A 14770-nucleotide genomic window follows, 5' to 3' on the forward strand; every position below is an offset into this window, starting at 1 on the left:
GAGGCACCTACCCTTTCCAGGTTTGAAGAGGATCCTGAAAAAATCCTACTCCAAAGAGCCTTACAGAAAATAGACTGACAGGGAAAGTGCTGGAACGGATAAAAGTCTCAGTACAGGATAGGAAACTAATGAGGAGTATACACAGCAGTGGGGGAAGCAGCCAAAGCTCTGCAGAGGTTTGTGGTGGGAGCTGCATCTTCACCATTAACCACGGCTACCTCACCACGGGAGTAAGCCACAAGGTGACAAAGGTGGCAAAGTTTCCTAATGATGTGAAGCCAGGCAGGTCAGCAAGGGCAGTGGCCAGCAGCAGGGATGAGGGACAATGTGACTGGGTAACATATGGGCAGATGGAGGAGTGTGCTGATAAAGAGGTGCAGGTGGGAGTAAACAAACCCACACCCTGCACCTCATGATGGGCTCTGGCCACCAGGGATTGTGAGCTCTTCACAGGATGCTCCGTAGAAAAGGGCAACTCAGTGTTCAAGAGAAGTGAAAAAAACAAAATAACTGCCAAAAATTGCTAGCAACAAAGCAGAAAAAAATCTTTTTCTACATCTGGGCAAGCTGCAGCTCTCAGCACACCCACACTGTGAGAGATGAATGGCTAGAAAATACATGCTCCTGTTCAGTTCCACCAAGCTGGAGGCAGGACCCGATGGACTTTTGGTCAGGCCCATATGGCAGCTGCGTGGGAGTTTTGAGGAAGCTGCTTCTGGATTCCTACAGGAAAGCTGTGAGTCCCTGTGGGTGGCTGGTGTGTGGGACTGTAACACAGCACTAGAATGACTTTGGGTTTGCTCACAGTTCCCCAGTTTTCCAACCATGGTTGGGGCTGAAGGTCTAGAAGATCAGTGCTCTGTTTTTTATTGAATAGCAATTAATGTATCACAATGGAGAAATGACAAAACCACATAAAACCTTATTAAATCAGGTTTTAAATTAGAATATTTGGTCAACACAGCATTGCACAAATGGATTTTCAGATGCTATTTGAGAAAAGTTTAAAGTGCTTTCTTTAAATACTTTGCTTTTACAGTATGAGATAAAAATAATTTTACTTAATTTGATCATGAAACAGAATTACTAAATTTAGAATAAATTAATAGAGAAAATAGTTTTAAAGTCCACAATAGAATTATTTTAAAGAACAAACCTAGGGTAATAACCCATTAGATCAGAAGGTTTGAATTTGCTTGAGGCTGCAGAATAAGGGATATAGGTATATGAAAATAGGGAAAATTGCATGAACAAAAACTCAAACCAAGGAAAAAGCATTCTGAGTTCAGACCCTCTTCTGCTATTGAAATTCTTAGTATAAATTAACTAATTATTAAAGTGTTACAATAATCTATGCAGGCCACTTGACCTTGTCTGATCCTCTTTCTTTAATTCCAGCAGGGTAGAAAATAGGACTTTTGGTGGAAATCTGTCCCATATCACTGATATCACCAGATCATCCATATACCTTGATTTGTATCAAATAGGCCCAAATTTCTTGTAGCAGGTATTCTCATATCCTTAAGTATAATTCACAAATAGAGTGGGTTTTATCACTGATGGTTAATATATATTAATTCCTGTTTTATCCTGTGTTAAATATTATATCTAAACCAACTAGGAGCTGGAATTAAATAATCTCCACATATTTTTGAAGACATGCCAAATTCTCCTCCCTAGCATACATATGCCCTTCTGCCTCTGTCAAATGTGCCAGCAAGGCTTTCTGCAAAATATTCTAATTCCTGTTAGTGATATATAAAGAGGACCAAAAAGTTATCAACTTCATACTGCAGCAATTTGGACTTTAATCCATTTAATTCATCTTCAGAGGCAACTACCTTGAAATTCCATTAGAAGTGCTGCATTCAAATGGGCCTGATTATGATATTCTACACTGAATTTTATGAGGTGAGGAATTCCCCTAAATACTGTCCTTCTTATTATTAATTAGAATTCATTACCAGAATCCAGAGCGAAAATGGAAGATACTGGGTGCTTTTTACAGTAGCAGCATCATGGGACTGGAAAGTAACCATGTGCAAGGAGTAACCCTGATTATAAGTTACGTGTTCTTGATATTATTCTGCATTCCATTTGTGAATAAAAATTGGATTGAATCTTACAGTGAGTCACCTGGCGAGGTCACTGGGAGTTTCAGCACTTACTTTGAGGGGTTATGGAAGCAGAACTGCTATTAGAACAAAAATCAGATATGAGCAAAACTGTATTCTGGGCAAATTTTGATCAGTCTGTTCAAATTTCAGACTGAACAAAGGGTTGAGAGATGTTAGAAAACCAGTCTGGATTCTCTGCAGGAAGCTACTGCAATAATTATCCAGGCATTTGAGTGCTACATATCTTTCTTGAGTAATAGTTTTATCTCCAAGGGAATTCAATTACTTACATACTAATATAAAGAGCACATTTATATCAACGCATATATACAGGAGATAAGTGAATTCATGCTAACTGTGGAGGCACTGCTGACTGCACTTTATCAAAAAACAAGGCAACGTTCTTTCACTCTTGAGGAGCTTTCAAAAACTCAGAGCTGCCTGGCTTTCAAGTAAGCACAGTTTTAGACAGAAGACTCTCCTGTAGCCCATTGGTTTCCTCCACAGTAAATTCCAACTTCACCTGATTTTTCTCCTAGAAGCTAATGGTTTAACCTGCTATTGAATGTCAAACACAATGCATTTCTTAGGTCCTAAGTTCAGATCAAGGTAGTTGGAGCAGTCAGAGATAGTCTGTTCTCTGTCAACCAATAACTAGATACTAGTGGGGACTTGACATGGACTTGAGCGTGCTCACAGTGGTTGGAGCAATGCATATATATCCACAGAAGTCCCCACATGATTGACTCAATGATCCCCTGGAAGGAAGAAGAGATGCCTCCTCACCTCTCAGCAGCACACTCATCAAAAGCTGAGTCTCCTTTAAAATAGACAGGTTTGGCTAGGCCCATGTGGGCACTGAGGTACTCAGTGTAACTCCATGCGAAAACACATTGCACACAAAAATTCTAGTTTCTATTTTCTCTCTGATACTTGCCTCATCCTCTTTGCAGTGAGAAAGGCTTTTGCAACCCACCATTCCTCACTTGTTTCAGTCAGCTACAGAAGACAGACTCATGCCTTTTTCAGTCACAAATTGAATATTACCCTTACTGAGAGTTGTGCTAGGGAATTTGAGGTGATTGTGGAAAAGGCATTTCGAGCTCTTACCTCCTCACTTCTGTACTTTTCATGACTGAATGACAAGACTTACAGGGTTCACACTTGTTTGGGTTTGCGGAGGCTTAGGGTCAGAAGTAGTGAAACTGAAGTAAATGTATACTAACACTTCCAGAAGAGCCAACATACAACTTTTGTATGACCAAAGGGTGCTTGATCTTGTATCAAAATTCATGCCTTGAGTAGAGCTCACAAAATTTCCAGGCTGGGTACCCCTGCATTATGTCCAGATAGAGGAGATCCAAGTGTTTGGAACCAGGCAGCTAACATGGGAGATCAGGTACCTGATTTCTCCAATAGATGGTGGGCAACTCTGCCTAGAGGCAAGCCAGCTCTGCACTGCTGAAAACACCTTGTTTCCTGTTGCCTTTGATCTTGTGCCGCAGTGGCTGTCAGCAAAGCTCTGTGAAGACTACAAAGTGAACCTACTCTTTCATTGGCCAAATTCCTGCTTCTGCAGGATGCTATCCAGGTCTGCAGTGGCATCTCACAGTTTATAATTAACAAAGATTAACTAGGCTGTGGACTAAAGGTTGGCAGTGGCGCTCCAGCCAAGCGGAGAGAGCTGCTTACTACATAAGTGAATGTGCTGTTCTGAGTATGATGTGCTAGGAAAGCAACAACATAAATAATCCTATATATGAGCCTTGTTGCTGGGAAATTGCTGGGGAATACATGTTGAGCTAACTTAGACTTTTATGTTGAACTAGGAGTCTTTTTGGAACCCTGGCCCTTATACTGAGCTACAAATCCTACAGTTTACGATTGTCAGCCATCAGGAAAGAAGGACAAAATTCCTTTTACAAGATTTATAAAATTAAAATACAGGAGACAGTGAATAATGCATTCTGGTGACTTCATATTTATTTTTTACTGGTTCTTGTTCCAACTTCTCATGGGAGAAGCCTATAATTAAATAGGTGGATTAGTAATCTGCTTATTTTTTGAAAGCAAATGCCTAAATTGATTCAAGATGACTACAAAAGGCACCTTACTTCATTTAGGGATAAGTGGGTGAAATGTAATGGTCTGTGATCTATGGAAGGACTGAGAAGATGATCCAATGGATGCTGTCATTCTTAAGTTCCATCATTGTAAGTGAAACTGCCGTTTGTCCGTTGTGTGTACATACTGTCTCATTTCAGCCACTAAAGTAAGGAAGCTTAGATAAATCTTTCATAACTTCTCTTTCTGCTTTGTGATGCATTAAAACTCCTGCTCTGGCATTAGTTTAGTAACATCAAAATGGTCTTATTTTATTTTTGTATCATTTGAGGAGGGGACACAGTGCAGAAGTAATGAGTCATCTCCAAACCTATAACTCATGAGTTTTCACAGGTGAGATAGTAGACAAAATAACCAGGGGGGCATGATCAGCTAGAGGGACTCCCCAGTGAGTAAGCTAGCACAGCTAAGAGCAGCTCATTTTGAGGCTGCTTAAAGCCTAAGAAAGCATGGTGCCATTTGGGAAGTGAGCCAGGTGTTATGTAACAAGAAACTCCTCACGCCTTTGGAACAAGATCTTGGCTATCTGCTCAAATATGCTGTTGTACTAACTGAAAATACTGCAAGGAATACAAAAATTGGGCAAAAGCTGCCTTGGGCCAAAGCCAGAGTGTAATTACTGTCCATGTGTACTTAACACTCAGTACCCATGGAAGAAGGCACTGCTTTTCTGTCAGCTGAGTAAGTGACATTATCCTGCGGTAATGGGGTGCGTGCTGTTAGATCCAAGGGAGAAGCAGACACACAGCAAACCTAAAATTCCCATCCATGTGAATTTGTCACCGTCACTGTCACCAGTTCTGGTCAGGAGAAGGAGGAAACTGCTACCATAGCTAAGGAGCAAGATCTGGGTGGGTTGAGGTGCCCTGACTGCTCACACTAAACATAAGTGAACACTTTCAAAGTTAAGTCCTCCATGCAGAAGCCAACACAAATTCCTTGCCAAGGCTGCTTCAGTGGGGAAGCACACCCAAACCCACAGCCCTGGCTGAGCCACACCAGCCTCTCTTGCTCACCAGCTACTTCTGTTTTCTAGGATGCATGAGCACTGCATAGTCTGTCATGTATGGCTTTCATGGGAAAAAGACCAATGGCCACCAAATCTTGCTTCTACAGTTGTGAAGTCCTGGGTGAGATGTTTACACAGCCTACTCTTGTGCTCAGTTGTACAAGCATTGCCTGACTACCAAAACCTTTGGATGCCACCAGCAGAATGCTGCTAATAGTTACACAGTACTTATTCAGAAATGCATTTATGCAGCATTTGAGCTTATTTTCCAAAAAGAAAGCTTTGGTCACTGATTTCAATAACTAAGGCTTCTCTGACCCCTGTTGCATCTATTCATAGCCCTCTCATGGCCACAAAGATATGTGTGGAAAGTTTGGGGGTCCATTCCTATCTGCTGCAGGTCTTTTCTTGCCTGCTCTGTCAAAAGATGTGCTGCTTGTTTTTAGGCAAGTTGCTTCATTCTGCAGTTTCTCAGCTGCTCCATCTGCAAAATGAGGATAATAAGAATCTCCTCTCTTAAAGAAGCCGACTGCTTCTCATGGAAGTTTTTGCTATGCTTGGGATCTTTGGTTTGTGCTTGCTAAAGAAGTGAAAAAGATTTATTATTAAAGTAATTACAGTGTTGATACGCTTGTGATGAATTCCCTGCAGGCATGCAAAGGTACTAAAGGCCAAATTTATTTCTCATTCATACTTATACAAGTTCCCTGCAGCTCCAGCAATGCAGGCAGGGTTACTCCAGCTGAACATGTGGTTCATCTGCTTCTACGGCAACTCAGTTTGGAATATCACCAGTCACTCATTCCTGACAGAACAGTGCAGAGGAAATGTGCTACAGGGGTGGCTGCAATAGCATTTCCTTGTTGCTGAAAGCCTGAGAATAAGCAGCTCCTAGTAGGGGCTAATTAAGTGGAGGATGTGTTTTCTCTGGTGTGATGATTGTTCTGCAGTTCTTTGTCAAAGCTGATGCTACCTGTCTCTGGAAGATCTTCAGATGCAGAGCAAGAATGGAGATATCTACCTTCCTGGGGAAGAGAAGTCAGTCCTCAAAGCACACTGTGCTTTCATGTACAAAGAGGGTGAACCAGTCAATTGGCTGGTCTGAGAGGAATGGCCACTGCAGTGTGGACAGAAATTGGTGAGAAAAACAACAACAGAAGGAAGAACAAGCACAAATCAGGCACCAAGCATACACTTCTCAAAATATGAAGGGTGTACAATGGTACCAGGCACAGAAAACACATGGTATGGTTGTTACTGCCTGCCTGAGCAATGCATGTAGACACAGTTGTCTTTAAAAGTGCTGGTACAGCAGGCTCCGAGCATACTGATGATTCAATCTCCGAAATAATTCGAAATGGCAGTCACGCTTCTGAAGGCACAAAGTCCTTATCTTCCTTTTAAAGCAAAGAAGTCACTGCACCGGCAGGAAAATACAAGGAATGCTGGAGGGCTTTACAGCAATGCATATCAATGAAAGGCTCCTCTTGGCTAACCATCCCAGAATGAAACATATTCCTAGTGGTTCTGCCAAAGATCCTTGAAACCCTTTGATGGTGGTTGATAGGGGAGAAAATAATCCTAACTGTGAAGCAGATTAAAGTTTTTGTTGTCTTGCTCTTAGCATTGTCTATGCCTTTGCAATGGACTTGGACTACCAGAGGAAGGCAAATCTTTGCCAAAGGTACGGCAGCCAGGCCAAGAGAAGTCAGCAGTCCACAGTGTGCCAGCTGTCTCACTTTATTTTTGCCTATAACTACATATTTTTTTTATATGGCTTTAACACCAGCTGGCAAAATTAGTCAACGTTAGCCTGAAAGGAAATGCTGTCAATTGGTTTGGGAAAGGAAGCTCTCAAACGGAGCCAGTCTGTTTTGTTAAAGAGAAGGAAAGAAACTCCAGGCAACCATCAAGGCAATTTAGATTTTTGCCACTGATGGTAAAGGAAAAAGGAGTCTGAAGTAAAGAAGGGAAAGTCCAACTAGGTCAACAAAGTCCCTGGTGGCCAGCAATAGGGTATCTGAGAGCTGGTATGCAGAGCAGACATGGAAATGCTTGAAAGGATTCAATTTTATGGCACAGTGAAAGATTGTCTCTCCTTCTGTTTCTATATAAGGTAGGTAATAAACTGTATTTGAACTGGTAAAAGAGGAATGAGATGACCCACATTTCAAAGCTGGAACCTGGTAGGTTATTATTATTTATGATTCATAAAGCTTGTGCAGTGCACCAAAAGAAAGGGAGGCGAGCTCCTAGCCCAGAGGAGCCTCCAGTGCAAACCTCGAGAGAAACACTCTACTGTGCATGGGGTCAACTCCAAGGGCTTTTTAAAATTCTAATTACAGTGTAATGAAGATCAGGCCTGCTCTTTCCATCAGAAAACTGGGATCTCTTTTCCTATCTCTGCAGTAGGTGGTTTTTATGTTATGGGAATGCAACAGCTGAATATTCTGTGAACTGAAATAAGAACCTTCAGGTACCCCTTACTTTCCACTCTTGCTGCTTTTAGTTCCTTTCCTCCTCTTGCACATTTCTGCATTTTCTCACTTTCTGCTCCACAGAGCTTTTGCTACCATTTTTTCTTTTCCTTTATTAATTTCCTTTATTAATTTCTCAGCTTTTCAGTATTAGTTTTTTCCTTTTCATGAGCTTTCTCTGGAGTCTCACATTCACATTTTATGTCTTGCCATTCAATCATTCCCTTCTTTTAGCTTTTCTTCCTCTTTGCCTCACTCTTCTCATCCCTTTTCTGCCTCTCCTCCTTCCATTCCCCCCGGCCAACCTTCTCCTTTCACCAACACCATTTTCTCAACCAACGACATACCCCAGTGGTATCCCCCAAACCAGCAGCTTTCCCTTTGCTCTTCCTTCAGGAACAGAGCTCTCTATCCATCCTTCAGACAGGCTCCTCTCCCTGACCTGCACCCTGCCTTCACATTACCCCTCCATCTCTAGGACAAGGCTTACAGGTCTCTACCCAAGAAAACAGCTCCTCACCCTCCGATTTCTCCAGGGAACCCTTCTGAGCACATCAGTGTCCTTTTCAAGGTCCCCGGCCGTGATCCCTGAAAGTCTTCAAAGGCCCCAGTGGTCCCTAAAGGTCTGCCAGCCCCCACTGCTCTTTGGCTCTTACATCCCTCCTGGCCATAAGACTCCAACTCCACGGCTACCATGCAGCCGGACTGGCACACAGAGGTGAGGACAGATGGCTGGAACACGGGGCTGCGTTCCTCACATCGGGAGAACAAATCTGCCGAGCATCTTCCTTCCCTCCTGCCAAGGGTCCTGCATGGCAGATACTTGCCCACGGGTTTGGGGGCTGCTCCCGCGTCCCGAGGGGAGGTGCGGAGAGATGCTCTGCCTCTGGAGCGAGGGCGAGGGAAGCCCCGGGGCTGAGCAGGGCGGCGGGCAGGGGTAAGCGCCGGCGATGCCGGGCGGCGGGGGAGCAGCGCGCCCCGTGGGCTCGCACCGCCCGCTCGGGAGTCGCGCAGTCCCCGCCGCCGGCATCGCCCCAGCACCGCGCTCGGTCTCCCCGGAGCATCCCCGGTCGCGGTACCCGGTCTCCCCGGGATGCCCCCGTCCCGCTCGCCGCGACGTCGTTTACCTTCCACTTTGGTGAGGGTGAGGACGGGGCTGTTGCAGGCGCTGAGCGGGGCCACCCTGGCCGAATGCTTCTTCATGGCGAGCCCGTCGCCGGCGGCAGCTCCCCGCCGCCCCGCGCCTACATCCTGGCGCCGCCGGAGCCCTCCTCGGCGGCGCTCCCCACTCCGGCTCCCGGCCCGCCGCCCTCTGCCGCAGCACCGGGCGGCGGGGGCTGGGGCTCGCCCGCCCGCCCGCTGCCGCTCGGGGCTGCTGCAAACCCGACGTCACCGGCACGGCCCCCCCCCGCCCGCCCCCAGGGCTCCCGGGGCCGCCCCCCGGGTCGGGGCGGGGGAGGCGCCGCACGCCGCGGCCACAGGCGCTGCCGAGCCCCCGGACGGCGCCGGCACCGCGGTCCGGCCCGGCCGAGGTCGCAGGGAGCCGGGACCGTAATGCGGCTGCGGACAGCGCTCCCGCTCCCGCCGGTGCGCCAGGGATCCCCGAGCCAGCCGCGATCCCGGCCGTGGCTGCTGGCAATGGGCTCCCGCACCGCACGGAAAGGGCTCCTGGCTCATCGCGCTCTGCCCAGCTCTCTTCGCGCTGTCTAGGGAAAAGGAGAATTTACACTTTCCGAACCAATTCATTATTTACTCAGTATTATCCCTCCTTTGTTTTTCTTCAAGTCCAGACACTGTTCTGGGTCAATTTTCATCCGTGCCTTCAGTAATTTCTGCCATCCTCGCCACAGCCTTTCTGTTCCTGCTGTATCCTCTAGGAGGGAGACCAAAACTGGACCCAGCAGCCAAGATGAGATACTCCATGGATTTACCAATAATACTCCAACACCTGCAGTCACATACTCTACAGCTTTCTGAACATAATCCAACAACTTCTTTTTGACACAAAAAAGCACAAAATGAAGCATGTCCATACTCACACATGTTAAGTAAAATGTCATATGTCACAACTGGATGCTGCTTGTATTTAGCAACATTTTATAATGTTTTTGGTTTTTTCAGCAATAATTTTAAGATCCCCAATAGTGGCATACCAACGACATGTGATTAGAGCTACCCCACTGTCAGAGCACAAAAATCTAACCAGCATTAGTTAATGAGACTTAATGCAAGTGGATTCAGGAGAGAACTCATCATAATGAATGAGTATGAAAGATGTAAAATAGATTTACATCACTGTAAGCAGAGCACCAGAATTCACAAGGTGCTGAGCACAGTGACCTTAGCACCCTTTGCTCCTTGTGATTTTTTCTGTGGATATGAAAATACTCTGCAGATTTACCAGTTCCAAACTGAGACGCGTCAGCAGACAGGGCGCAAATACTTAACATTTCTTAAGATCTGGTCAAATTAAAATGAGTGTACTTTGCAAACAAGACTGGGCAGCCATCAATACTCCACAAACATTCCAAAGTATTCTTTAATTATATACATAGTAGCTGTTGAAAATCAGTCCTGACAGACTTTTCAGGAAACCATGGGAAAACACCACCTTACTTCTGCTGGCTAGAAAGTTCTACGTATTTAAGAGGTGAGCTTTCTCAAGGCGTCAGAGCCATACTATTCGTTTGCAGGGGTCTCATAAGTGGATCTGCAGTCTGATGAAGCTCCAGGGTGTTTTGTGCTTCCTATGTTCTTCTCTGCAACCTTTGGGATGAACCTTATACAAAAATCATTAGGCTGCTTTCAAAGTGATTCTTCTGAAAAAATAATCATGTGCTTACTGTTAAGACTACAAAATATCAGCTTGGTCAAATGATGATTACTGGTTTTCATGGTTATTTCCATGAAATGGTTATTTCCTTTTTAGTAGAATTGTCTGACCAATTCAGCTTCCTGGGATGTTACAGATCATAAGCATTTGAGAACCACGGGTCCATCTTGTTTCATTGCACTATTTAGTCTCAGAGTCCAATTGGTTTCTGGTTATTGAAAGAAGCTACATAAAGAGAGGCAGATATCACCTCAGATGGTTCTGTCCGTGAAATATTTTGCAATGTTGCAGTGCCTGTTATCTGAGGATTTCAAAGCACATCATAAAATATTAACTTATTTTACACTGCCTTTGGGAAGAAACTTCAGGTTCACTGGTAGTTAAAATACATCCACATAATTTAAGAGACTCCCTTAGATTAAGGTGACAAGTAACACCAGAACCTGGAAAACTCTGTCTGGCTTCTGCTCTGAACAGATCTTCCAGGATCATCTCAGCCTCTGCTATATATGGAGGAAAACACTAAATCAGCACTTTACATCCAAATGCCATCAGTTTTCCCCATAAGTAAATGGTTGCCTAAGGATAATCAGCCTTCTCTTCTGATTATACTTGTAATCAATGGGATGGTCATAAGAATTAAAAGTATATTCATTAAAAAGTCTTTGTTGCTGAGCACTTATATTCTTTCCTTCTAAAAGGCTTATGCTCTCTTTGTTAAAGACACAGTAAATACATTCTTTTACTTGGAGGGTGGTGCTGCTCACACAGAATGTCACAGAGTAAAAATGAGGTTTTGGATGACATGTTACTTTAACCACGGGTAATATTTCAGGGTTTGCAGAGTTGTTAACACATTTCAGGCTCCCAATGTTTTATTTAAGCCCAGAACTCCAAATGTGAGTGGCAGTAAGTCTCTCCTGTGGCTGGCTGGCCCCTCTGCAGCTGGTGCTGAGGAGAGCTAAGAGGCATCTTCTCCTCCTCCCTCCTCTGATGATGCCTTGCATGACCACAGCACTCAAGCTTCTGCTCCTCAGTATTCAGTTTAGTCACCCTGAGAAGGTTTCAAAGCCATTGAGGACGTCCAGTATCCAACTAAGGCTGGTTTCAGCCGTGGGAGAGGACATCCAACTGCTTGTGGGCCCTTGGAAACCTTTTGCCCAATGTATGTGTGAAGTACAGCTGATTCACATACAGCTCTGCTCAACTCCAACCCCTGAGCATTTTTACAGCCTCTGGTTTCTCTTGCTGCCCTTACAGGCACACACACTCACACCACAGATCCACACTAGGCCCCTGTCTTACACTGTGCATAAAAATACCAGCCACATATCACAATAAAAAAAATGTTGTGTTTATTTAATGAAGACGAGGGTGCCTGAGGACTGTGTTCCAGGGACTCTTCTGTGAAAGCTGCATTTGGCAGCAGGCTTGTTACTTTCTGTAGCTGCAGCATCCCCACCTCCCCAAGCTTTAACACATTTACTGCTGGATAACACTTAATTTCATTTACCGTGAGCATCTTACAGTATAAGCAATGCAAAATTGATTCACATGGGGTAAATTTTCAAGTCAAATTTATGGCTTTTTACCTTTAAAACACCACTGCTGTATTCAGGAGGCAAAAAGCTGGTGGATGTCTGGGCTGTGGACAGCTTACAAATGTGGAGAGAAACTCTCAAACCTTGGAAACTGGAGAAGGCAGATTTTCATTACCAATCAAGAGCAAGGATGTGAAAAACGGAATGCCAGATTAAAAATTCAGGACAAGGCAGTCAGAATTTGCCCAGGTTGAAGAATTTGTAAACTTTTTAGTTTGATGAAACTAGTTTTCTTAGAGTTGGCTACGCTTCTTCATTTTAGATTAAAAAATTATAGTAATTGGGTTGGTTTTGTACATATAAACCTTTATACAAGTGTGCTAATACTCAGCTTCACACTGCTTTTAAAGCTATGGATCATAACCCCTTTCCTGAAAGATTCTTTATTTGCACAGGAAGGTAGATTCAAGACAAAACTAAATTCTCAGTTATGTGTGATACAGCCTTTGATTTTTATCCTGTTAGCTAGTTTGTTTAACCAACATGAAACACAATGCCCTGTTCCTAAGAGGCACAGTTGGTATTTTCCCAGTTCAGATATTTTCATGTTTAGTGTACTCATTAATAGGACATTTATTAATTTATGTGCTTGCCTTACCACTGAGGGCAATAATTGTTGTGCTTAGCAACCTTAAAGGAAATGGAGTGTGGACTTTTACTCATGTAGCCAATTTCCTAATAGGCTCCATTTCATACCAGAATGAATTCATGTGCTAGGAGTCAAACACATCCGTAATACCAACACTGGCCACAACCCTCCAGGAAAAAATTATCCTTTCCTCTAGTATATTTGAAGTAATTTGTGAATATTGTCCACAAATAATTATCAGTATCTTTATGAGGAGCTTGTTTTACTTGACTGCTGTGTTACTTTTGGTTGGCTACAATAGCTAATAACTTTATAATCTGTTTCTCTTTCGAAGATCCAAAACCACAGATGTCAAAAGCACATTTCCAACACAAATATGAGCTATTTTGGAAGTAATGGTTTCTGTCCTGCAATCACTCTGAAATCTGCATTGAGATGCTCTCTGTGGTGACCATCCACCACTATTCTGTTTGCAGCCTCCTACATTCACAACCTCCACTCAGAACAAATTCAAATTTTTGTCAAATTTACATACAGTTTATCTCTGCAATATTAACCTAGCTGTAAGGACAATGTCTTTCCAATTTTTCCTCTTTCAAAAACATTCAGTTACGTTTAGCATCATGTCTTGAGTTCACAGAACAAGGCTGTAAAAGGAGGGAGAAAGGAAGAGGAGGGATTCAGACCTCCCTGGCCAAAGGTGCTCATTAGATAGATGGCAGTGCTCATATAGATAGCAGGGACTCTGCTGTAGAGTCACTGCTATCTGTACCTGAACGCCTTCTCTTCCAATCTGCAGATAAGAGTGACATGTGAGGTGCCCATAAGGGCTGCAGACTGTCTACATGACAATATATATCCAACAGTTCCTAAACATGGATGCAAAGTCCTGGTGAGAATATCTTCCTTTTTTTTTTAACCTTCTGTTTATAACTGCTTTAGGCATTTCTGGAGGAGAAGGCACTGCTGGATTTTACTTCCAAGTCTCATAAAATATTAACTATTTCCAATATTTTATGAGAAGCTCTCTTGGTTTTGTGCATAAAGAACAGCTGCATTTCAGATAATACTGGTGAATTCTGAAAATGTAAGAAAAAACCTAGATTTAATCTCAGAGTTTTAACACCCTCCTGGGTTTATCTGGCAATTGCTTTTCCTTGCGGATTTGCATATGGGACACTGTCTGACTACAAGACCTAAATCTCCTCAAATCACAAAAAAATACAGTGTTACACCATCAACATCAACAATGCAGCAACAATAACTTCTTAACCCGTACAATATTAAAAAAACCTGAGCATCACCTCTACATTCTTCACCACCAGCCTGCTCCTGGTCAGTTTGGTAAAGCACTGGATGTGAAATGCATCTCAATGTAGTTGTGCACATTTTCTGCCACCACAAACATTGTATAATCTGAGTTAAACCTCTACTCCTGAAACACCCCAGCTCAGGAGGACTTCTAACATAGACACAAAGGCCAGGAGACCACGTTTGACAGTAGCTCACACTTTGAGTACTGAAGGAAAAGTAGGTGAAAAACATCTAAAGTTGGAATATATGAATACAGAATGAAAATATCTAGACCCTAAAAACACGATGTAAAAAAAAATCTGTTGTTCAGACTGTGACTCAGAAAGAAAAGAAATAAATTCAGTCTGTGAGGGGATCTTTTGTCCTCAAAAAAAAATTCTTTCAGAACTGTCTGAGCAAACAAGCACATGCTCCTGGCCTCAAACATCTAAAAACAGACCACAGGAACTGAAGACAGAATAAAATTTCTTTTCATCTTCTCACCTGAATATTTACAGAACTATGCACTGCCCTCCCAGTTTGTATTAGGCAGGACAGGAACGAGAGATGAGATGAAAAAGGGGCATCCAAAGATCTTTCAGAAAGTAACAGTAGAGATGCTTCTGAGGACACATATTCCGTATTTCAAGTCACTGGTTTTACAGACAGTGTTCTAGGATGAAAATCACAAAATCTGTCTAATTTAAGTTTTGTTGCCAGCTGCTTG

The 14770-nt window shown here is 43.4% G+C and overlaps 1 protein-coding gene across 2 annotated transcripts in view; it reads right to left on the reverse strand.

The window, feature by feature from the left end:
- The window catches only part of SLC35F3 (solute carrier family 35 member F3), a 162578-nt gene that overhangs the window by 52114 nt on the left and 95694 nt on the right, over positions 1 to 14770 (reverse strand). Inside the window, exon 1 of one of the 2 annotated variants that reach the window (XM_064708507.1) lies at positions 8855 to 9084. The exons of the other annotated variant lie outside the window; for it this stretch is intronic. Coding sequence (XP_064564577.1) covers positions 8855 to 8930 — 76 coding nt within the window. The 5' untranslated portion in view covers positions 8931 to 9084. Of the gene's footprint in view, positions 1 to 8854; positions 9085 to 14770 lie in introns of those variants that run through there. 2 annotated transcript variants of the gene reach the window in all.

Source organism: Zonotrichia leucophrys, chromosome 3 (assembly GCF_028769735.1).
Source record: "Zonotrichia leucophrys gambelii isolate GWCS_2022_RI chromosome 3, RI_Zleu_2.0, whole genome shotgun sequence".
In the NCBI taxonomy this organism is placed as follows: domain Eukaryota; kingdom Metazoa; phylum Chordata; class Aves; order Passeriformes; family Passerellidae; genus Zonotrichia; species Zonotrichia leucophrys.